Genomic DNA, 24,457 nt, shown 5'->3' with positions numbered 1-24,457 from the left:
TTTTTAATCTTCCAGTTATAAATCCCAAATTCCATAAAGCTGTATATCTAAATGACACTTATACCACCTTTAATGGCTGTACTGGGACATAAGATAAGAAAACGATGATCTTAATTGGGTTTGTAACTAATGTAACTAATCAGTGCAGCACAGATAGGACAGAGACTAAACAGTGGAGAATAGGATACAGGAAAGATTAAACTACTTCTCTAGTCCCCAGTATGATTATATGTAAGCATATTTGTGTGTGCACTGTTATAACAGTGCACTAATACTAGTTATAACAGTGTAAGTACTGATAATATAATAATAATAGTAATACGTCTTAGCAGCAGGTAACAATGTCAAGAGTGCAGGCAGTGTGTACAGAATAAAGTGTTGTGAGTTTATAAAATAAACTGTAATGCAGTGCTGTTAGTGGGCAGTGGCAACCTGGGTACTTTCTGTGTGGAGTTTGCATGTTCTCCCCGTGTCTGCGTGGAGTTCCTCTGGGTACTCCGGTTTCTTCCCACAGTCCAAGACATGCAGTCAGGTCAATTGGCCATGCTAAATTGCCTGTGATGGACTGGCGACCTGTCCAGGGTGTATCCTGCCTTCTGCCCAATGTCAGCTGGGATAGGCTCCAGCACCCCACTGCAACCTAGAAGGATAAGCAGTTTGTGTGTGTATGTGTGTGTGTGTGTGTGTGTGTGTGTGTAGTGCGGTTAGTGTTCTGTTTTTTGTGTTTTTCTCTTTAATATATTTATATATAGATTCACACTTTGGGGAAAAAGTTAAGTCAAATGATCTGTAAAAACGATATATTATGTGAATAATCTTATTCAGTTCTTATTGTATGGGAATTAATGCAGTGTCCGTCTGTTTGTCTGCGTGTTGGGTGAGTAGATAGAAATGTTTTAAATGGTTAAAGGCTGCACTGAGACATAAGGTGAAATGAAGATCATCTCACTCTTTGTACATAATGTAAGTATAAATGTAATTATTAGAGATGGGAGATAAAAATCAACCAGTCACTGCACCATTTAGGTGAAATTTAGCAATAATAAGAGTATTGATGTTGTATTATTTTATTATTTATATTTTGATCCTGTATTAAATCCATTGTTAGACTAACAAAATATGAAAATGCATTGTGTTCTTAGTCCACGTGATGGTGCTGCAGAATCACCTCTATCTCTGTGAAGTGCACTAGCTCTCAGTCCTGCACCCGACCAAGTTTCTCCTGATCTTAAAGCACCTGATATAACTAATGAACTCAATAAGTAGCTCTTTTTGAGCAAAGACAGAGCAGAGCAACAAAGACATGTTCATTTCAGTTCACCAACATGTAGACAGAAGAGAAGAATATATATAAGGATTTTTATTACCTAATAAACACATAGTCCTTATATTTACCTGTTATTTGTTATCTTTGACTCTCATGTTTCTCGCATGGACCACCGAGTATGTTGATGACGTAAGAACCCGTATTTTGTTTAAACTGAGAGTCTTACAGCTTATTTTCTTAACTAGAACTAGTCTGGCCAGCTAGCTAACAGGCTAAAAGATAACTAACAGCCTATTCAACTCCATCATAAATATCACAGGCTTGAATTAAAGTACTTACAATATAATTCACTGAAAAACGGCAATATAAAAGTCTAAACAATGTTACTTGAATGGCTTACACACTTCAAATGTCTGTGTTTCAGTAAGAAGTAGCGTCAAACCGTGAATCTCAAATGGCTCCGTAACTTACTCCCTAGTGTGCTTGCTATGGAAGTTTAGAAATTCCAGCCTCTAACGCCAAGTAGTGCTCAATTTGTGAAGTATGAATGTAACCAAATCCCAAATGACTATTTTAACTACACTCACCAGCCACTTTATTAGGTACACCTTGCTAGTGAAAGGTGGGACCCCCTTTTGTCTTCAGAACTGCCTTAATTCTTTGTGGCATACTTTCAACAAGGTGTTGGAAACGTTCCTCAGAGATTTTGGATGGTTATTTGAGTTCCTGTTGCCTTTCTATCATCTCGAACCAGTCTGCCCGTTCTCCTCTGACCTCTCACATCAACAAGGTATTTTCGTCCACACAACTGACCACTCACTGGATATTTTCTCTTTTTCTGACCGTTCTCTGTAAACCCTAGAGATGGTTGTGCATGAAAATCCCAGTAGATCAGCAGTTTCTGAAATACTCAGTCCAGCCCGTCTGGCACCAACAACCACGCCACGTTCAAAGTCACTTAAATCACCTTTCTTCCCCGTTCTGATGCTCAGTCTGCACTTCAGCAAGTTGTCTTGACCACCTCTACATGCCTACAAGCAATGAATTGCAGCCGTGTGATTGGCTGATTAGCTATTTGAGTTAACAAGCAATTGAACAGGTACCTAATAAAGTGGCCAGTGAGTGTATATTATGCCCTGTTGGGGTGCAGGAACCAGTATTTAAATTCCTGCGTAACTTGGGCACTGTGTAGGGAGCAGGGAGCCATTTGAGATTCAGCCTCAGCGTGAGAAGAGGGGTAAGAGTGTCTCCTAAAGACATTCTTAATAGTATATAGGAAATAGAACATGATCTCAGTGTGCGTGTACTTCTCCAGGCCACAGTCTTTAACACAATCAGGCCTGCTTGACACACAGAACATAGTCAGGGCCACACACACAGGGAGAGCTGCCGAGAGTGAGCCATACAGCATAATATGATTAGTTCTGAATAAAATTATTACAATTATTACTTGAAAAATCTTTCACTTAAAAAATCTTTCACATTATTAAAAAATCTCCCTCACCATCTGAAGGAACTACATTTCTTGGCGGAATACTTGTTTACCTTGATTATTACTAATAATAATTGTGTTAATGTATAATAAATAAATAATAAATACATATAATATATAAATATAAATAAATACATTTTTAAAAACGTTGGCCGCTGCTTCACATCATGCGTACGAACACCCTTCCCCGTGATAAAATTGCAGTAGCGCACGGTCTCTCATGGCTTATTGCTTTAATACATTTTAGTACTAAAAGACCTAACAAGTGAAAAGAAAGTAAAACATGACATTAAAACTTACGTATAAAATATGTTCAATCTCTTATCGGGTGAGGAGGTGGGGATTAGGGTAACACATCCTCACAGGCTAACTTGAGGCACACATCTGGACACATTTTGGACACATTTTTGTTGATTTGAGGCTCCTGACAGACATGATGGACTCTCAGTCAATATTGCCTATGACTACAGCATGTAGTTTGCAAAATGTAGGAAGACTTCAAAGCATCACAGCATTATTTAAAACTATTTATTTCACCATGAAACAGACATCATGCAGGCATTTGCATAGACATTTCATTGGTAGAACAGAAGAATAATACCAAAAATGTTCACGGATGTATTCAACACAGATCTTTAGATCAGTTAACTTCAAATCAAGCTGTTTTTTTATAGGTTTGCTTGCAGATTTGGTCTCCACATTTGAGTTCCTTGAAAAGAGAGAAAAATAGGTTTGTAAATCAATACTACAGATGCATCCCAACAACACCATTACTTTCTTATATTCATCAGAAAAGTGGACATACAAGATAGAGAGTATCTCCATCTACCCAGTGAGTCCATCCTCTGTCTTTCTTCTCTCCTTTCTGCACACACACAAGCTTGTCTCCCTCCCAATTGACCAGAGTCTGTGAACATCCCAGAACATCAGCGTTAACAGCATTTTACATGTGTTGCGATGAAGAAATGTGCTACGTAACGTAATGATGTCAGTATTTTTTTAAGATACAGGGTCTACCTGGCATTTTCTGTTGTCCATGCCTTTGGTCACTTCCTCAAACTCCTCGCCGATTTTAAATGAGCATGAGTAGTTTTTGAAGGAGGTCAGAGTTTTGATGGTGAAAGAATCTCCGTCTTGCTCAATCACTTTCTGAGGTTTCAGCAGCCCCGCCATCTTCCGTGTAGCGAAATCAATTCCTGTATTTGGTTCAGTGAAATGAAAAACAAATTTGAATTTCTCTGTTTTGTGGATTATACATGAAACCCTTCACTGAGAGCCTTCCTCAAGATTATTTTCAAGAATGAAACATTTATACACTCGCTCTAGGACTACAAGGTACTACGTAGGCTTTAAGATGTTTTGATTTCTAACAGTGATGGGCGATCTCCTCACTTGAACACGAATTTAACCAATCTGCCCTGCTACAAAAACATTTGTGTTTCTGTCGGTTCCTGATGCTTTTATGGTATATTTTGACTTTTGTAATGGTTTAATATCACAATGTAAATGGTCCTAATGGTTTAATAGGTGACCACTGGCTGATTTTTTCAGCAGGGTGAACAGTTAGAAAGAAAGTAAATAACATTGTTCTTCCACTCAGTGTCATTTAATCAGTCAAAATGCACTACAGTTTATGTTTAAATGATCTTAACCTGCTTAATCTTTACCACAGCTTAAATTCTAGACATCATACAGATTAGTATATATATATAAAACTGTTCTACTCACCGAGGGCAACCATGTAACCTTCAAAGTTTTCATTATTCACAATGTCCCACGTTCCGCTGTAGTTGGCTGGCATGTTTGAGATCCACCCTGAAGAGAGTCAGATGCCTTCTGCACTTTCTGGACACTTCTAGACCTGGCAGCTGGAATTTAAATGCATTCGGGTGTGTGAAAGAGACACAGATGTGATGTGTCGTATTTCAGTTCGCTGGGCCTTGACTCCAGTAATATGGGGCAGGGGTGATCCCTCTGACACAATGGCTATTTTAGAGGCTCATTCGGAAGGGCAGTTCTCTAGGTCTGAGCGTAACTTTTTACTTACTTGGGAAGGATATATCGCAGGGGAACTTGAGGAGAACAATGTGACTCATAAAGCACATGTTGTGACCATGTGCCAAGAGTAATAGGTTTGTGCTGTGGGCAGGTTGTAGCTGGCTCAGGTATGTTGTATGCTTTTTTCATATGACTGATTCAAAGTTTAGTTTCAGTATTTGAAGCAACGCTTCATTACAGTCTGCAGCTGCACTAACAGGATGTTTAGCTGAGGGAAATGACAGCCAATTAGGCAAAAGATTTTGGTGCTGAAGTGGAGCTCCTTCCTCTGATTGGTGCATTTGTTTCCTGTATGAAATGAGGTGAAATGCAGAACCTGGAAGTGTAATGATAAAAAAATGAGCAAAGACTTTTTTTTTTGTTTCAAAAAATGCAGAGTACAGTGCAAAACAGTTCTCAAATTCCTGAAGAACTATCTTTAGATCCCATTGGATCCAACCATCAAATGCATTTAGAATCAGCCATTGGTCACTTGTTAAACCATTAGGATCCTTTACGCTGTGAATGTAAAGCATGCATAGCAAATGTATAGGGTAGAAAATTTGACATATGCCATATTTACTGTTGCATTGATTATGTAACAGCTATAATTTGTTATATATTTCTATTGTGATGTGCTGAATTGCCTCAAATGGATGCATTTACATTTATGGCATTTTGCTGACGCTCTTATCCAGAGCAACTTACAATTTGATCATTTTACACAGGTAGGCCAAGGTGGTGTTAGGAGTCTTTCCCAAGGACCCTTATTGGTATAGTGTAGGGTGCTTGCCCTGGTGGGGGACTGAACCCCAGTCTACAGTGTAGAAGGCAAAGGTGTTAAAGGTGACATCAAATGTATTAATGCAGAAATCAAGTACATTTGAATCAATTTAATGCATTACTTTTTCCAATGTATAACACAAGTTATTGTTCTGATCATGTTATTAATACATCACTGTTCAATGTATTAATACACCACACTATACCAATTAAGATTAAAAGCAGTACTGTCTGAAAAGGGACAGAGGACTTTTGCTCTCAATATTCTTTTAGTAAAGAAGAACCTTTTCCTGAGAACAAGTGACTAATGACAGTAAGTTTAATAACAGGCTATAAATAATATTAGCTAAATCACATCAAATCTGATTGGCAAATGATCTGTTTGCCTCTAAATTGTTTTGATGGAGTATTGTAGCTGTCTAAGGCTAATAACATCCAAACATGTTGAAAGGAAATTACTATTGAAATGGCACATTTTGACAGTCTAAACTTTACTGTTTTACTTCTTAAATTCCCAGCGATGCTCAGTTCAACCACAGGGGGGTGCAATCGGCTATACTATGTGAAATGGCCCATTCCTCAGCCCCTTTTATTCTACCTGAAGCTCAATACGAAATGAGACCAGCACCTTCTGGTGAGCTTCATCACTCTTCTTTCATCCTTCTAGAATTAATTTGCTTCTTTAATGTGCGCATCATAAATATTCAAGAATATTTCTTACAAATAAGAGCAAATAATTCACTCTTATTCACTTGAACAGATGAACGGGAACCTACTGCATGCTCTGCACCTTCGCAGCCTGCTCGGCTGACTTCAGGAAGACCATGTTTCATCACTTCTTGGTTCATGCTGCTTATCAGACAAGCAGATGGCTTCCACGAGACCAGAGGATGAAATTGTAAGTTCCTAACAGGATCAAGTTGTTTTTTTTTTATGTATCTCAGAAGAGATAAGAAGTGAAGCATCATGCTCAGTGAATTGCTGTTTCTGTGTGGTCTTGTTCATGTAGGCCTACACTCATTGTGAAATCTTCTGTGTCTTGTCTTCCAGTCAGATAGTTCTTTTCATCTTTGTAGTGCTCTGTCTGACACCACAGATCTACATTTTGACAAGGCAAGTTGTTTAGTTGGCTAATTGACTCTTTTTTTGGCTGCTGAAGATAATATGTAGAGATAACATTTGTGCAGATTATCTTGTGACTGAATTCACATCTTTCCAGGCCAAAGTCCACACGCTACTGTGAAAAGCCACTTTTGAACAATCTCATAGCCCTCATTGTGTTCTCCTTCATGGCTACAGGTGGTTTTTGGCTTTTATCTCAATGATTCAAGTTATTAGACATGTTCATTATGTGTTTTCTTAGTATGTAATACTTAGTATGTGAACTTTTCTCACTCTGCTGTAGGCTTAGCAGTGACGCTTACTCTCACTGACCCAGTGCCTAAGAGTATCAGAGCGGCTTACCACACATTCGGAGTGCTTTCATTCACCCAGGGACTTTGTACCATCATTCTGACCCACAGTGCTCCCCAGTGTGTAAGTGTGCAACACATATCTCATAATATCCAGCATTGTGAAAAGTAAGAGACTAAAACTAAGTTATTCATTTTTGAGATGTCGTTTCTGGGGAGATTGCATGTAAGATAGTTATCTTGTATAAGAAAAGAGAGAATCAAAAGGAAAATAAGTGTAAACACAGAAGTACACAAATCTTTGTAAAATGATTAAATGATGCACAGATAATGAGACTTCTAACAACCACGCAAAACCTGGAAGACCAACAAAACTTTCACCATCAGATAAACAATTCTGTCCATCCTTCCACCGTGAGACAACTCAATATTATGGGTCTGAAAGGATGCGTAGCTGTGCAGAAGCTATTTGAGGCTGCTGGTGTTCTCAGAACAATGGACTGGCCTCCTCAAAGCTCAGACCTCAACATCATTGAACGTATTTGGGATTACTTGGATTGTGAAAATATAACTTTTAAAATTGAGCTTTAGGAAGGGAAACATGAAAAATATCCCTGCAAAATCATTTGAAGACTTAAAGCAAGTGTCCCAAAAGCATGGAAGCTGTAATAACAAATGATGGACAAACTAAATACTAAAAATGTTCATATGTAGTGGTTGAGGCTTCTGTGTGATCTTTTGTTGGTACCTTTTTTCTCTTGACATGGTGAAGTGACGATTTTGACAGGACATTAACATCTTGTATGTACTGTTTCTACTTGTAATTTGTAGTAGGTGTCTCAGTACTGTGTAATGACATTAATGATGATTTTATTGTCTTTTTTCAGGCAAATACCACACCAGAGCTGTATCTCTTTTCACTGGTACTTTCTTGGGCTTGTGTCCTCTCTACAGGTAAACATCTTCAGTCAGTACACCTCTCATTCAACCCACTAAATTCATTAACAGAAAATGTCTAGGGAAATAGAACTGAACTGAACTGCGATGCATTACTGGCTCAGTACCTCAACACCTGCTGCAATCAAATAACATTTGAACAAGAATAAGCAATAATGAACTTATGCAGAAATACGAAACTAATGTAAATCTTGCACACATCTCTACCCAGTGTTCTTCGTGATAAGAGGGTGCCTTTGGATGATCCACAGAATGTGTCCGAACTGGTTCAGAGATGCATCTCTTTAAGCTGCTGTGTGAGCCTCCCTACTATGTGCGAACCCATCTATTATTCAGGCCCTTCCTGGGCCAAAGCCTGAGCTTCCATCTGGTCCTCAGTTGAGCTTGGTTAGATCCTATTACCATGGATATTTCATTACTGTTTTGGTCTTACAAAAAGGGAGTAAAAGTGAAATGCCATTCATAGCCAGTTAATCCATTCAGTTCTTGAGTAACTGGACTGACCAGCAAGACCGCACATTGAAAAACCATCTGGAAAGCAGAGGTTTTAGCCTGAGGCATGGGATACTCTATTACTACTCTGTCTCTGTGTTCAATGTACATGGCTTATTATTACATTATCAATGATAAAATATATTTAAACAGAAATACAATCTGTTCTGTATACTAAAGGCATAATAGTGCAATGTGAACATACATGCAACTGGAATAGGTCAAATCTGCAAATAACACACCACCTTTAAAAAGCTGGAAAGAACCTTTTCGAAAGACATACAGTACTGTGCAAAAATGTTGGCATTTTTTTAAAAAAATGATATGTAAAGCAATTTATCTGGGCAGTAAGAATTTATTTAGAAAAAAAATAGCATTATAACAATAACTTAACTATAACATAACTATTTCCAAACCTCTCTATAAAGAAGCCCAGTGCTTACAGTTCCCATCTAATACCTAGTTTGTCTACTTCTTCTAACTAATATTCTTGTTATATGATGTATTTACTGGGAAAACATACTTACATCTGAGACAAATGGATATTTTTTTATAATAACACACTAACACTGTTGCACTGTATATAGTAAGGCACAATAAATCAAGGTTTCAGTCACTCATATGAAAACTTTATTTCATTCTTTGATCAAACTCAGATATGTTGTCGGCCATAACTCAAATGCTCTCTGCTCCATGGGCAGCATACAGTGAAGGAATGTGTTTCACATTATGTGATGGTAAAGAAAAGAAAACTGGAACCCAAGATTACACAATTAGCCTTCAAAATCAAATAAGCCCAATATACCCAAGGCAGTAACATTTGCATCAATGCCAATTTCACTGGCATGTAGAGAATACCAATTCATGTATTATTTGACCCAAAACATTTAGTCATTCATTACTACAGAATATCAAAAGTGATATAAAAATGAAGACTGCAGAGGCAATATTGTTTTATCTTTACAGTACTGTATACAGTACGGTCTACTTGAGCTTTCAATCCAGAGTAAATTCTACCCCAGTGCCCCTTTTGCCAACGGTGTCAGAAAAGTGACTGTACCTGAGAAAAGGGACCACACATCGTTGACAAAGGGATAACACTATAATATTTAAAAATACGCATCATGACACATCACAGACTGAAGCGGCATATCCAACATTTCTCTTGATTTAGATTTTGTTCCCTGAGGTTGCCTTAAGACATTTGTGTAGATTTATGTTTGTCACTAATATAACTTTTAACTGACTTTTCTCCAAACACTTCATCTCTTAGAATTAAAAAGGCTGTTACTATGCCACAAGTGTCTTTTCAGAGAATGTTTGTTTAAAAGAATTTGGAATGAACTGAGGAGTTTCTCTTTGAGTAAATATAAGACATGTGTACTGTCATTTGGACCATGATTCAAACACATATAATAACAATAAGGCACTTTTTTGGAGGTATGAGTTGCTTGCGCTGGCTCAGTGTGTTGCATTGTGTGCACGTTTGGAAACTTCAAAGCCTGGTCAAAAAGCATGCAGTTGGAAGGCCAAATTTGGTTCTGAGAAACTACAGACAGTACTAGTCAAAAGTTTGGACACACCTACTCATCGAAGGGTCTTCCTCAATTGTACTATTTTTTACATTTTATAATAATAGTGAAGACATCACTTCTGTCTTCTTTAAATGCTTTTATAAATGTTGCCCCTCTATGCATCTGAAGAAGATACACACGCTGCATACATATTTCTGGGGGGGGGGGGGGGGAAAAAAAAACTTTTGGGCCATTTCAAAATATTTATACAGATAGTAGAGGTGGACGACACAGCAAAAATATAATGTTGTAAAAGGCATATTGTATTGTATTATCATGATAACAACATATATTGTCATATTGTCCAACCCTAATGCATAGGCATCAACCTCACTATTTGTATTATTAGAAATAAGTTTGTGTTTTTAAGCATAAGCATTTAGATTAACATCCCTATACGATGATAACAAATGTATATTCCAGTGTATATTCCAAACTTTTAACTAGTATAGTATATATTTATATGTGCACCTTCAGTAAACTTGAAGTAAGTACTGTTTGGGATTGCAGCTTTAAGAGCTAGCCTTCCAAACAGATTTTCAGTGTTCTCTTGAAAGTTTAATATTATGTGGTAATTATTTTGCCTAATTAATGTAATGAGATCATAAGGCATTTATGTGCATACTTTGTGACAGGTACAACCAGAACATCCCACACAATTATCTCAGTGGTGTTAAAGCATGGAAATGACAAAAGTGGTAAAAGCTTGAAATGTATAGCCTGTCTTAATATTATTAAAACAATATTGTTGAATATATACAGTGAAAGTATAAAAGCAGAACTGACCTTTAATCTGCATTTGCAAAGCAAGTCTTTAAAGAGGCTACGGGTACAACTTAACAGGTCTGGGTCCGTATTCATGAAGCGTCTCGCAGTAGCTGATTTAAGTTCAGGTTAATCTCTTCTTTATTATGACTTTACGGACTGATCAGCTTTGGGTAGACAGTATTCCTGTAATGCTGAAGATGCAATTATTTGAAACTTTAGGTTTGCAACTTCAATGGGGTTTTATCTTTCTCAGATTAAGTCCAGTAGCTAATTACACACTGAACTGATCAAAACAGTTTCATAAGTTTGGGGATTTGGAGATAGGTTTGCTTTATATATGTTTAAATATTTAGTGCTATAAAATTACATCATTTTGTATTGCTTAAATTATTAATTACAAAAAGTGCAGTCCACTTAATTTCAATATTTATATTCACAGTGTTCAAAAATTATTTTCCCTTGCATCCAAAGGCTAAAAAAACATATGTAATGCGTCTAATATCCAGGGGTTAAACAGAAAAATCATTCCTGATCTCCATCACGGGCAGAAACATATAACATTTATAAATCATCGGGAAAGATAATTCCCAGCATCCCTTACTACAGCTCTGCTAAACCATTTCAAATTAATAATGTGGTCTGGCTAATGTCCCCAATTACATTTCAAACTAGTTGATTTTGGAATGAATACTCATATCAGTCATATCTATAATAATCAAGACCTTGATTGGATAGTTAGAATTACACTTATGCTCCAATATATGCACCTACATATAGAAGTCCTTTTATAATTAGCACAGCTTTACTAAAACAGTCACATCAGAGCATCCCTGAAATCACTGTATTTTTGTTACATCATGTAATTTACTAGGGTTTCTGAGTTTGCAGACTGTGAGGCCCAGTATGATTTGCTGCATCATACAGTCTGTCCTGCATTATCCAAATACAGGACACATGGTACAGTCCTTCAAATGCAGTAGACCACATACAATGAAGTGCAACTTTAAAAATTAAACTCTTTCCCATACAAACACATTCACAACTATGCAAACAATTTCAGATTTAAAGTACTCAATTAATTCCAGCAATCTTGTAGGCAGATTTTCATACAGCTTGTTGTCGCTGTTGCAACAAAACTTCATATCTCCAAAACTAACTTCACAGGAAAAGGAAAATCATTTTAGCTTTTAATGGAAGCTAATGGAGCAAGATTTTTCTCCTCATGTAAAAAATGAATGCAGCATTTCCATTGCGTGGAATTTTAACATAGAATTTGAAAATGCCAGCTGGCCTGTGACAAAAATGGAGATACAAGGTTTTGTTCCAACAGCTATGTTTTAAAGAAATTCTGGTTAAGAATAGTTCTTAGATCTATTATGTTTTAAACTGATTTTTACCCTAAAAGTGCATCATAGTCCAAATACCAGATTAGATTGCCATTCGTTGGTTGTACTTTTGTGATTGGATACCTGGCTGATTCACCTTTAATTCGGCTAAGTTGAGTGACAAGCTCATGCTTCCTCCTGCCCATCGCTAGAACCCCCACCTTGCGAGCTTTGTTGATGGCAGTGAATGTAAGGCTCATTCGTTGGTGGGGTTTGCTTGGACTTTCTGTGAGGGTTACAAGCCTTTCCGCACTCTCGTCAAGCTTACTATCTTGAAACAGTGAGGCAGTGTGGCCGTCCTCACCTACACCAAGGAGTATATAGTGGAAGCTGGAAGCATTGACTAGCTGGTTGATCTCATTCTCATAGAGGACAGCTCCTCCATCTTCCTCAACGCATAAACGTTGGTTGAGCAGCACCGGCATGGGGTGAATGTTGAAGTATGGAATGCGTACATGCTGAAGCAGCTGGTCATGAATCATGCGGAAGTTGGACCCCGTCTCAGTGGGCGGCACACAGCGCTCATCCGCTAGCCACAAATGAGTGTGATGCCATGGGAAGGTATACTGGTGCAGAGCCAGCTGAAGAAACAGTGCAATAGGACTAGATCCACCCGACAATGCCAGATGAAACTGACCTTCATCACGAATGGCCTCTTCTGCCGCGCTTTGTAGGTCAGAGGCCAAGCGCTCCACCAGCTCTGTTGCCCAGGCTGACACCATGTCAACACCACGGTACTTCCCTTGCATGACCTGGAAGTTCTCCTCTTGGCCTTGCTGGATCACATTCACCACTGCCTCGTTAACAAAAGCAACCTCTCGACCACGCAGCTGGAAATTCAGCAGGTCACCATTGGCGACACCACCCGGATATGGCCGAGGATAGGCCCTAACTAGACTGTCCAACAGTGGTGTCCAAAAAGCCCAGGAGGCCAGGAGGTTCTCAGTACTAATAAAGCTGTCCTTACGTCCATGAAAGACTTTAGAAATCAGCTCATAATAAGCCTCTTTGGGCACGACTGGGGTCTGGATAAAGTAGTCGGAAAGTGGTAACCCCAGCACATTCACATCTTTATGCTCAGTAACTTCTTTCCAACCACTGTTCACAAGAGATGGCTTGAACAAATTTTTGCTGACAAGAATTGCTGGATATTCCAGAACTCCATGACCCAGATAAAACACTATCTGTTTGGGCTTGCAGTTGACACTATCATAGTCTTGAACGCAAAATATGTCACTTTTGAAAAGAATCCGAGCGTATGCAACCCGTTCATCAAGCATCTTACCTGAGGTCATAAATATGGGAATGCCATCATATTGGGGATTGTCAGCAAAAATTATGACACCTGGGAACACAAGAATGTCACATCCTTAGAATTTTCAGGCATTGCCAATATAATTGTATGACAAAAAAAACAAAAGCATTTTCCACCAGGCAGTGTGGTACGGCATGGTATGGATACAAATCTGAACCCAAAACTATACGTAGCTCGATCAAGTTCCTGTGTCTGCTTCCTATTGCAAAACAGAACAGTGAACTTTCTGATTTACCTTTTACATTTTTTCTTTTATTTTGGCATTAAGTGACAATGCATGACAACTGTGTGACGACTGCGTTTGACCACAGGTCTACAGATGCAAAACTGAATTTTAAAAAATAAAACAAAGAAATTGAGTGTAGAAAAGTCCTATTTGTGCTTGTTGTAGAGTGTGGGCTTTGTATTTTTATTCTATGTTCAGTAGGAAGGATGTTGGTAATCAACTTTAGCATGGCTTCTGAAGTAGATATGGCTCACTTGTCAGATAAAATGACAACAAAAGATGTATTTATGGATTTATAACTGTCCTCTGGTGGAAAAATGCCACAAGAATCTCTAAATGCAGCAAAGAAAAGCCATAAACTCACCAGCAAAAGTGGGGGTTAGGCTGATATAATCTTTTGTTTTATTAAGCTCCTCCTGAACCTCTTCATTGTAGCTCTGGTATTGACCTGTAACCACACTTTTCCTCTCAAGATGCTCAAGGGTGCTGAAAATTTGTAGCTTGTTCTTTAGGACCTCCTCACTGCTGGAAAGATTAGCAGGTACGCTCATTGTTAAAAGGGTCAGGACTTCCGTAAGGTGATTCTGGAGTACATCTCTGATGACCCCGTACTGGTCATAAAACTGGATCCGGCCTGTAAATACCAGAGCAAAGAAACGCATTGTCCATGTTGTCTGTAAGGGTTTGACTAGGTTTGAAATAATTGTAGCAATATGAAAAATCGCACTGAAGACTGCCATTCAAAATTTTGAAAAATCATGAATAGTAATTGCAGTTATTTGATTCAAGACTAACTTACGCAGCATTGACTGAAATACTGTAAATATTATACTACTCTGCTCTAGTGCTAGGACACGAGCAAAATAATTTACATAAACACCCCTGCATATTTACACACAGTAAACAACATCTCTTTTAAAGCGCTCTTTAGAGTACAAAGCATATCATTGTTCTCAGAAGTAAACCTTGTATTTCCATTTTTACATAATTTGAAAATACTGTTAAATTGTGTCAAAAATTGTTTCTCCCATTAAAATGAATGAGCCATACGTTATTACAAGTGTTAATTGAATTTGTACATACCAGAAAATAATATCTATAAGTAAAACATTTCTGATATCAAAACATTTTGGATTAAAAACGCAAATGCCTAATACAAATCATGTGACAAGCTTCAAACGACGTGTTACCCAAAACACACTCTGAGTTTCTGAAGATGGCTAAGAGTAGTGGTAAATACATGCATCTTCTCAAGCACAAGAAAAAAATATATGAATCACATTCTATGCATAAAAATGTGTATATGCATGGTGGGATATATGAGTTGACATATGAGTCCCCAGAAGATATTTTAAGATGTTATATTTAGCATTGAAAATCTTTTGGCCTCATCAAGAAGTTCTAATATTTTGTACATTTCTATTTGCAGTAACATCTTAATGCCTTATTTGCCACCAGAGTTGATCACTTTTCAAATCTGAGGTATTCTCGATTTGAAAAGGGAACACCAATTTTTCTAAATTTCTCCATAATTAATTGATGCTTAAACAAAGTCACTAAGAGTGGTTTAGTGTGAAATGCTCCATTCTAGAGAAACCTATGGAGTCAGAATTGTTCACAGTGGTGGTGATAGGAACCAGACACCCACCTCTAAAAGCTCATTCACAGAAAGTTATTATAGAAAGTTAAAAAATGGTTATGAATACACTGCCTGATGTTTGAGACATTGTTTTATGATAGTTAATAAAATTTAGCTTAAAACATATCCTTTAGGCAGAGAAGAGCATGTAGGGTGTTGTAAAGAAAATTAGTCCCCAGAGAAAAAAAAACTTATCACAATTTTACCATTATTAACATTACATATAAAAACTCAGAAGACACATTTGGGTTCTCTGGTGGTTTTGGATAGTAAATAAAATGTCTATATTTGTGCTGTAGATTCTACAACCCCTGGTTCCTGAGCTAGTAGTTTTCTCTACAATGAACCACTTCATATCAAACTGCTCTAAATGACTTCTGCCCTAACTGTTGATTTATGCAAAACTTTGAAAAAGTGGTGAAACACTTTAATTCTTCTAATAACAACTTCTTACTGAATAATTTACAGCTATGATAATCATTAATGCCACAACTAACATTTCATTTTCCTACAAATTAGTACAAGCATCATAATAGAATCATTTTACACAGACATCTTCAACAAGGTGGTTGTATATGACTAAAAAGGTGATCCCAGACTTTTGAATGGTAGTGTAAATGTAAAAGTTTTAATGTATGAAATGTTCATCTGTTGGCAGTGTTAGTTGTGTATGACACAACTTTTACCTTTGCAGTCTAGTGTCTCCTTCAGCACAATCTCTATTCTCTCAATGTGATGCTTGTTCCAAATCGGCTCTAGAAGATTATTATTATTTTTTCTGAAGGCCAGAATCTGGGAGACGACCTGCAGAGCACACAGAAACATTTATCACAATAAAATCTTCCTTACATTGTTACTTTATAACCTTTAGGCTTATCTAGAATATCTGTGCCATCACCTCTTTCCCCAAGTAATGATCAATCCTGAACATCTCCTCCTCTTTAAGAAAACTGGCCAGTTGTGTGGCGAGAAGCTGGGCACTTCCAAAATCATGGCCGAATGGCTTCTCCAGGACAACCCTGAGCCACGCATCAGCAGGAGGCCGGCAGGTGCTGTTGATCTTCGCTGCAATGTCTGCATAGGCGAAGGCAGGGACAGACATGTAAAACAGCCTACCAGCCTCTACCATGCCCTCTTGCTTCAGCTGCTGCTGGATCTGCTGACTGAGCTTCTCATAGTCCTCCACAGTCTTGAGCTGGAGGTACTGCGAAAGTCGCAGGAACTGCTCTTTAACCAGTGCACAGCGCTCTGCAGTGAGCTCTGATGGGCATTTCAGCTTCTTCAGGATTTCAAAGAGGAGCAGAGTCCCCTTATCGTCTGGAGAAAGCCCCCCTCCATAGAAGGAGAAGGTGTAGCCTTTGCCTACCTGAGTGGAATAAAGATGGAAAAATCCTTGCCAAAGATATTTTTTGGCCAGGTCTCCTGTGCCACCCACAATGACCACAGACACATGTCCAGGGCTCGGGGGATTCTCACTCTCTTTGGTGTAGCTTCTCTGCCAGCAAGTAGCGGCCAGTAGTAGTAAACACCATGTTATCCTCCACATGCTGATAGTAAATCCAACTGTATAAAAATGAAAGACAAATGTCAAATACAAAGGCTGAACGTCTGTCAGGAAAAATACAAAACAGTCTGAAAAATTATAGGTGCATGTAGAAATTATATGCTGTGCTAAACAAATATCAATTTTAATCCCAGAGCTAATATTTACAGTATCCTCTGTCCTGATTGCTTGAAATGGGAACTTACTGAATTTGAAATGGCCATTTAACAAAGGTTCTTCCTGAGTCACTGTATGTACATCAGTGATGAACCTGATATGAGAAATGCAGCCTGAAACAGGAAACAGGAGGCCAACGAACCAATTTTGACAGTTGTCTTTTTAACTGAAGGGGTCAGAAAAATGATATTCAGAGGGTGACAAAGCACCCATGTAACTAACCGTCAAAAAGATTAACCAGAACCTGTAGTAGATTGGAAGCCTGTTTAGATAATATCATGCAGTGCCGCTCTTATCTTCAATGACAGGGCGTCGAGAAAAGTGTGTAAAATATATATATATATATATATATATATATATATATATATATATATATATATATATATATATGTGTGTGTGTGTGTGTGTGTGTGTGTGTGTGTGTGTGTGTGTGTGTGTGTGTGTGTGTGTGTGTGTGTATATGTAAATACAAGCAGTCATATACAAATGTTTGAAAACCCCAAGTCAAATTACATACTTTTTGCCTTTTTAAGTGAAAATAAGTACACATTTTCTTTGCTAAATGGCAAGTACAAAGGTTTAGGCCTACATATTTTCATTTATAAAATCAACAATAAACAAACAAACAAACTTTTGCACTCAACCACACATACATACATGCATACATACACACATGAGAGCGATGATGAACCCACAGACTGTGACCATAGTCAGCACTGTTAGCTCACTCTGTGTAATTGAGTTCCTTACAATATGATTAAGCTGGCAATTCAAGATATGATTAACACCTTCCACAAACAAACGCTGCTCTACTTTGACCAATCTCTCCAAGCAAATGGGCCTTTTGCGTTGCAAAGAACACGGACAGGCATAAACATGTAAGACTGGAAACTGAAGTCGCACATACAGGAGTTTTTACTCTAATGACGGTAATGAATGAATCAACTAGTGATGTAATCAATAGTGGAGGTTAAAGCCCTTATTGCCATTTTTTAATATTAGCAGCTGCAATCCAAACAATTACCACTTATTACCTTTTATTTGCTAAATATCGTCTTTTGACCCTGGACCCCTTTGCTACAAGTTTTGCAGCCTAGGGACCCTGGATTTTGTTTTAGTTCCCTGGCAGTTTTACTAAGTACTTTGGACATTTAACATACTCTACACTGGTTTGCTGATCTGACAGTCTATCTGGATTTCATTATCAGTATCACGTAGGCCAAAGAAGAAGAACCTCAGGTTAATGATGAACATCCCTGTGTGAGGGGGAGCCCACATAAACAAGGTTAAGTCAACAACTGAAATATAAGACAAACGGTGTCAGTTACGGTAAACTAATGTAATACGTAGCGACTGGAAGCACTTCTGCATCAGCAGAGCCAACAAAATGTCAATGTGCACACAAGTGTGTCTCACATTCTCTCCATATAAATCTCTTCCAAAATTGTGTGAAATTCCATAACAAAGCTTATACTTTTAGACTAAGAATAGTCACATTAAGCTCAGATATGAATTTTGGATGATCTAAGAAGATGATTAAGTACATCAAACACTTTTAAGCAACTATAAGGTTAAGCTTAAATGAATAATTATGTGAATGTCACATTCATTAGTAAAGTGTGTGCAGAAACAGTGGGGGAAACCCACATTTCCCAACAACAGTGTCTAACTGGAAATGATCCTCCAGTTTTGTGGTATGATGAGGCCGTTTCAGACATTTATTACAGCAAAGCAAATACCACAGAGGTATTAGTAGGCCTGTGACAGTTATTCCATAATCACTTGTTCACAATTATTTAAGCTGAGCACAGTTACGTTCCACAGTTTTTAGCGTTCAGTTTTATATTTCCACGGCAACAAACAGAATCTGAATTGAGTGCATTTTCATCGTTTTCTTTTATAAAAGGAAAGCAGAAAGGTACTTAAGCACTGACCAGGTACACAAAATCAAATGAACCAAGACCTATTACGCTCTCTTTGTAATGAAACATGCAGCAGGACAGTGTTCTTTAAGTACTGACTCTTTTCATGACATGCTCAGAAAAGCATGTAAATTGTAAGATTTCAGTCTAATAATCCAGTCATAAGTATCCAAAAAAGCATTATCATCGCATGAATTTGACCAACAGTGACGTCTAAGTGGAACTGTTTGAGCTTTGGAATCTTATTTGACGTGCATTGTGGCATTAATGATCACAGAGACTAAGCTGATGCCCTCTCACTGGCATACCCCACCGATCTTACCAAGGCCTTAGCTGAAGAATTAACGCTGATTCAGTTTAGAACCAGCCAAACTTCTGCAAAACCATCCCAAGACCTCTCCAGCAAAATGATAAATGATATGTTACTATTAAAAACTTATTAACAGTGGGCTTGTGGTGCTAGGGCACTACAGCTTTACTACCCAGAGGCACCAAACTTTCTTAACCTGGCCCTGGTCTAGGTGCAGCTGTGTCAGGCACCACACTTCTTGCAACACAGTCCAAAGATGTTGAGAACGTAAGGCCTAGATATCCATCTTTGACTATTTCTGTTAAGGGGAGGAACCGAATAATGTTCTTGATAAAGTAGAGCATGATGAATGAAGCAAACTGAGAAGTCATGCATGAAGTCCGTTTATGAACAGCTGTACAGTCAGCCAAGTGAGCGTGTCAGACGGCTCGACACAGGAGATTATAAAACGAGTATTTAAAAGAGGTCGATAGCCAAATAAGTAGAGCAGGAAGTGGCTAACTGTACCACAGGGAACCGTAACAGCGACCATAACGGCGCGATAAGCCTCCAGCACGGCACAGCAGAGTGGAGGAAACAGGGTTAGACAGTTAACCTAACTCAGACACTGGGATCTGCAGTGCACTGTAGCTTGTGGACGAAGCACCCATACATCCTGCACCTCGAGTACAGTAAGCTAGCAGAGCTCCGATTTTCCCTCCTCTGGTCTCATGAATAGCTAGAATATAGTTACAGCAGCTTGGTTAGTGCGCTCAGTAGCTTATGACAGACGTGTACACGAACAGCAACGTGCCATCTCCTCTCCCCTCAGCCCCCTTCGGCGGGTCTGACAGCAGCACCATTAGCTAGTCAGAATGAGTTGGTCCGGTCAGTTTCGGTTTGAGCCACTTGTGCGCAGCGATGCGAACATACAGCTAAACAGACGGAATGAGGAGAAGAAGAGCAGTAAAAGAGAGAGAAAGGGAGAGAGAGACACTGAGCTTCTGCTCTAACTCACCTGTTTTCCAGCGCGCGGTGTGGAGCGTGTCAGCAGCGCGAGCGCCGATCTGAGGACAGGCGCGCCGCCTCCTCGCCTGCGGTCACGTGACTCCGACCATAGTTCACTCTGTGTGTCGCGGTGTTTGCTTTGAGAGTTACGGAGGGGCGCGCGGACGAGGGCTGTTACACAACGAGCAAAGCGAGCTCGCAGGCAGTGAGCGACTGTGCTGCACCGAGTGGGGGCGCTGTAGGAACACTGCCTGTGGGAGGCTCGTAGACTCCAATAGACTGCGCTGAGCGTAAGAATCAGCGGTCAAACACGTTAATCAGCTCGAAACGGGTTCACCGTGTTCTTAGGCCACGTAGCCACAATACACGGGATATACACCACGTGCTGAAAATAGACTTCGAGAAGCTGCGGTTCAATTCATCCATCCTTCCATCCATCTTCTAAGCCGCTTCTCCGTCAGGGTCGCGGGGGGGGGTGCTGGAGCCTATCCCAGCAGTCTTCGGGCGGAAGGCAGGATACACCCTGGACAGGTCGCCAGTCCATCGCAGGGCCGGTTCAATTAAATTCTGGCTTAATTCCAAATGATTGTGGCTTATTAAGCAAACAAATTACTTAATTTGTTTTGTTCTGCTTCTGCGACCTTGTATTTCACCTTTTTAAACTGAACTGGACACGACTGAAATGTGTTAATAAAGAAAAACTCCCCATGAAAATGCATGCAGGCCTTACGTGATAACTAATAAATAAATAGTGATTAAGAGCTCGTTCTTGCAGCGCACTATTAAGATTACCTGCATGTAGTCTTTAAGTTTAAAGGGGATCTCCACCCAATTAAAAAATCTGTTTACATTCAGTCCTTGTAAAAAGATAACTTCAGAGTGGTTTGATATGAAATTGTAGTGAATTCATTGTAGTGAAACTTACAGACTCTGATTTCCTTACTGTGCTGGCGAAAGGAAGGTCATGTCTACAACACAAATATAGCTATTTTATTTACTAACCATGCCACTAGTGAACCTACATGTGTCCTCTGAGTTTTTAAATGTGATATTGGTGAAGGTAAAACAGTCATAAATCTGAAAAAGACAAGTTTTCTTTTGGGACGATTTTGTCTTACAACGCCCTGTATGTTCCTCTCCAGAACAAATGGATTAAAATAGGTTTTAAGCCAAAGTTTTATCACAAAACTAACTACAAAAGCAATGTGTTAGACATCAGACAGCACATGGCTGACCAATTCCTGTAATAACTTTCTATGAGAGAGGCAATTAACTCTTCGGATGTTCCTGTCACCACCGTTGTGAACAATTCTGTGAAAAGTTTCTTTAGAACAGAGCATTTCACATCAAATGAAATGTGAATGACTCAATGACTTTGTTTACATCTCAACTATTTAAGGTGTAGTTTTGCTTTAACTTCTTATTGACAGCTATAGCTTAAAAGGGAAATCTGCAGTTTTACTGTCATTATTTCTGCATAATGAAGTGATTGAGGTGTCGAGAAAGTCATTCAGATGTGAAATGCTTGATTCTACAGAACCTCAGATTATTTTTTATTTTACAGTGGTGGTAATAGGAACCAAGAGTTGTGTAGTTTACAACACAAATATGGTGATTTAATTTGCTATCCAGATAAACAAATGCAGGTAAAACTGTGGTAAATCTGAAACCTCTCTATGAATTAATTCAAACAAAATCCTCTCATAGATATCATAAAACAAGTCTCAGATATCAGTCAACATACTTCTAAACAGTTTATGTAGCAGCTTTCTGACAGGTAGCTTTTAGAGACATTTAACTCTTCAGACGTTTGGTTCCTATCACCACCTCTGTGAACATCACACTTGGCCTGTTTCTCTGGAACAAAACATTCCACGCCAAACCATTCTGAACTTTACATCTCAATTATTTAAATAATTCAAACAAAATGGTTGAAAGATTTTAAATAAGAGGTGGTCTCTGAGTTTAACTAACATGCTCTTCCCTGTAAGACCCATATGTTTTTACCTTCTGATCCACACGTGACCTGAGAGCTAGTTATTAATGTAATTGTATGTTATATGGGGCTTTTAATCCCATCCAAGCACCATACTGTCTGTAACAGTGTTTATACTGACAAAATGTCACTTTTTAAGCTGCTTGCCGTAAACCGTGAGAAAGACAAGCATTCTTGGGAATTCCAGCACTTTTTTCAAAGGCATTCTAAATAATTGAGATGTAAACAAAGTCATTGGTTTGATGTGAAGTGGTGCATTGTAGAAAACTCTGATTTCTTTAAGGTGGTGATGATAGGAACCAGGGGTCACAATATCTACAATGCAAATACACACACACACATAGTGTCTTCTAAGCCGCTTCTCCTTCTGGGTCACGGGTAGAGCTGGAGCCTATCCCAGCTGACATTGGGCAGAAGGCACAATGCAAATATAGCCATTTGATTTATTTTATACAATAACCATTGAACCCATACATTTTAGGCAGCATCTGTTTAACCATTTTATGTAATAACTTTCTTTGAAGGAGCTTTTAGAGTTATTAAATGCTTTGAACATCTCGTTACTGTCAGAACTGCTGTGAACAACTGCGACTCAGTAAGATTCTCTAGAATCAAGTATTTCACATCATGCCACTCAGAATCACATCTGGACCACTTACTGTCACTATATTATTACATATATACTAGTAATGATTTACAACATTTTGAATCCTATTCAATATGCTGCAGCGGTTTCTCAAATCACTTCATTTTTCATTAAAAAATACAGAAAATACCACAAAATACCCTTTTTCTAATGATTTCTGAAAGTTACTAATGATATTAATAGAGATAAACAATTATTTGTAGTTCCTTTAGAGTAAAGACCTATACCTCCACATCTTCTTTCCCCAGTCCATCATCCTCCTAAACAAGGATCCCTCTTGCATCCCTCTGCTTTAAACTGCACTTTATTACACACACTGTCATGTATACAACCAATATATACACCATGTCACAATCCTTATGAATAAGTGTCTCTCCCATTTTCTTGTACTGTAGTCAATGCATCTATGCACTTGTTGAAATATAGGTATTTTATAATTTTGTTTACATGTATCTTTATTTTTGCTGCTCAATTGTGTTAGCTATACTTCCTGTATATATGTACCTCAGTACTTCAGTACTTGATTGTAGCTGCTGATAACTCTGATAGCTAACTGTTAGCTTCTTATGTCACTTACAATCTACAAAGTAATACTTAAAAATAAACAGCGATCAGCACATCAATATACAGTCTTAGTTTGTATTCTGGTCTCCTATTGGCCATGTAATAGTGCTTGGCAACTCCATCTTCATCTGGAAGAATAAACGATTTGGTAAAATGTTGTTAGCTTCAGCTGCAATTATCAGACAGACGATCCCTCCATCAGATAGCAGCTCTGTTTGCTTTTGAAAACTAGAAACCTAAGTAAAATCCATTTCCTATTTGGGTACAATTGACAATATTGACTGGATGTGCACGTTCCACCTATAAATACATATGAAATATGAAACATTCTGATTAGGTCTATACTTATGAACATATAGCAGTGTTTAACACACAACCCTTATCTTTAGACATATTGTTTGATCACCAAATTACCCCTGAGACGACAATACCGAATTCCATAGTGCGTTAATGCAATGTTCAGTCTTATGTTAGCACCAAGCTAATGTTACCAGTGTTGTCCCTTTTCCCATGCTAGGTTTAATGCAACCTAAGAGAGATCTAACTAAAACGCAGGCATTTGAAGTGTGTAAGATGTTCAAATGACATGTTCATTTGCAGTTTTATAGTTAATCATATGGCAAGTACGGCGGAAGGCAGGACACACCCTGGACAGGTCACTAATTATACATGAGAAGCTAATAAAACAAACACTCGTTACTATTAGTATACCAGCACAATATCTGCCATATCAAAATATCAAATATTAGCCTATGTCCCGCTACATGCTAGACCACACTAAATACACCATGTGGTCAGAACACTATTTGAGGGAAAAGTGAGATATAAACAAAACTGTGTGTCAGGTGTTTCTGGCAAGTCCAGACACCACACACACACATACTGACCCTGCTGTTATCATTATCACCATTATGATTATCAGTGTTTCAGTGGTACGTAGATGAGGAACAGCTGTAGTCAAGCCA

At 38.5% G+C, this 24,457-nt stretch overlaps 3 protein-coding genes across 4 annotated transcripts; 1 reads left to right on the top strand and 2 right to left on the bottom strand.

Moving 5' to 3' along the window:
- Window positions 1-3,273: 3,273 nt before the first annotated feature.
- rbp7b (retinol binding protein 7b, cellular) lies at window positions 3,274-4,895 on the bottom strand. The gene is made up of 4 exons (XM_017697786.2): window positions 4,488-4,895; window positions 3,777-3,955; window positions 3,565-3,666; window positions 3,274-3,468 (listed from the first exon to the last, which is right to left on the bottom strand). Exons 1-4 carry the CDS (start codon window positions 4,558-4,560, stop codon window positions 3,415-3,417), a joined length of 408 nt encoding a protein of 135 aa, XP_017553275.1. The 5' UTR covers window positions 4,561-4,895; the 3' UTR covers window positions 3,274-3,414.
- On the top strand, window positions 3,966-9,546 carry LOC119262515. Its single transcript, XM_037534922.1, has 8 exons — window positions 3,966-4,094; window positions 6,098-6,213; window positions 6,340-6,477; window positions 6,630-6,692; window positions 6,799-6,878; window positions 6,985-7,115; window positions 7,879-7,945; window positions 8,160-9,546. The coding sequence occupies exons 3-8, from the start codon at window positions 6,359-6,361 to the stop codon at window positions 8,234-8,236; spliced, it is 537 nt and encodes a 178-aa protein (XP_037390819.1). The 5' UTR covers window positions 3,966-4,094; window positions 6,098-6,213; window positions 6,340-6,358; the 3' UTR covers window positions 8,237-9,546.
- On the bottom strand, window positions 9,048-20,438 carry h6pd (hexose-6-phosphate dehydrogenase (glucose 1-dehydrogenase)). Of its 2 annotated transcripts, XM_017697784.2 has the most exons (5): window positions 20,297-20,438; window positions 16,246-16,910; window positions 16,034-16,151; window positions 14,073-14,342; window positions 9,048-13,512 (listed from the first exon to the last, which is right to left on the bottom strand). In XM_017697784.2, the coding sequence occupies exons 2-5, from the start codon at window positions 16,891-16,893 to the stop codon at window positions 12,176-12,178; spliced, it is 2,373 nt and encodes a 790-aa protein (XP_017553273.1). In that variant the 5' UTR covers window positions 16,894-16,910; window positions 20,297-20,438; the 3' UTR covers window positions 9,048-12,175. The 2 variants fall into 2 exon arrangements, with proteins under 2 accessions (XP_017553273.1, XP_017553272.1); XM_017697783.2 differs by lacking the exon at window positions 20,297-20,438 and having other exon boundaries at window positions 16,246-17,379.
- Window positions 20,439-24,457: the final 4,019 nt, after the last annotated feature.

Source organism: Pygocentrus nattereri, chromosome 26, assembly GCF_015220715.1.
Source record: "Pygocentrus nattereri isolate fPygNat1 chromosome 26, fPygNat1.pri, whole genome shotgun sequence".
NCBI classification, from domain to species: Eukaryota; Metazoa; Chordata; class Actinopteri; order Characiformes; family Serrasalmidae; genus Pygocentrus; species Pygocentrus nattereri.
Note: the sequence above shows the minus strand (reverse complement) of the source record. Positions and strands in the feature narration are given on the sequence as shown.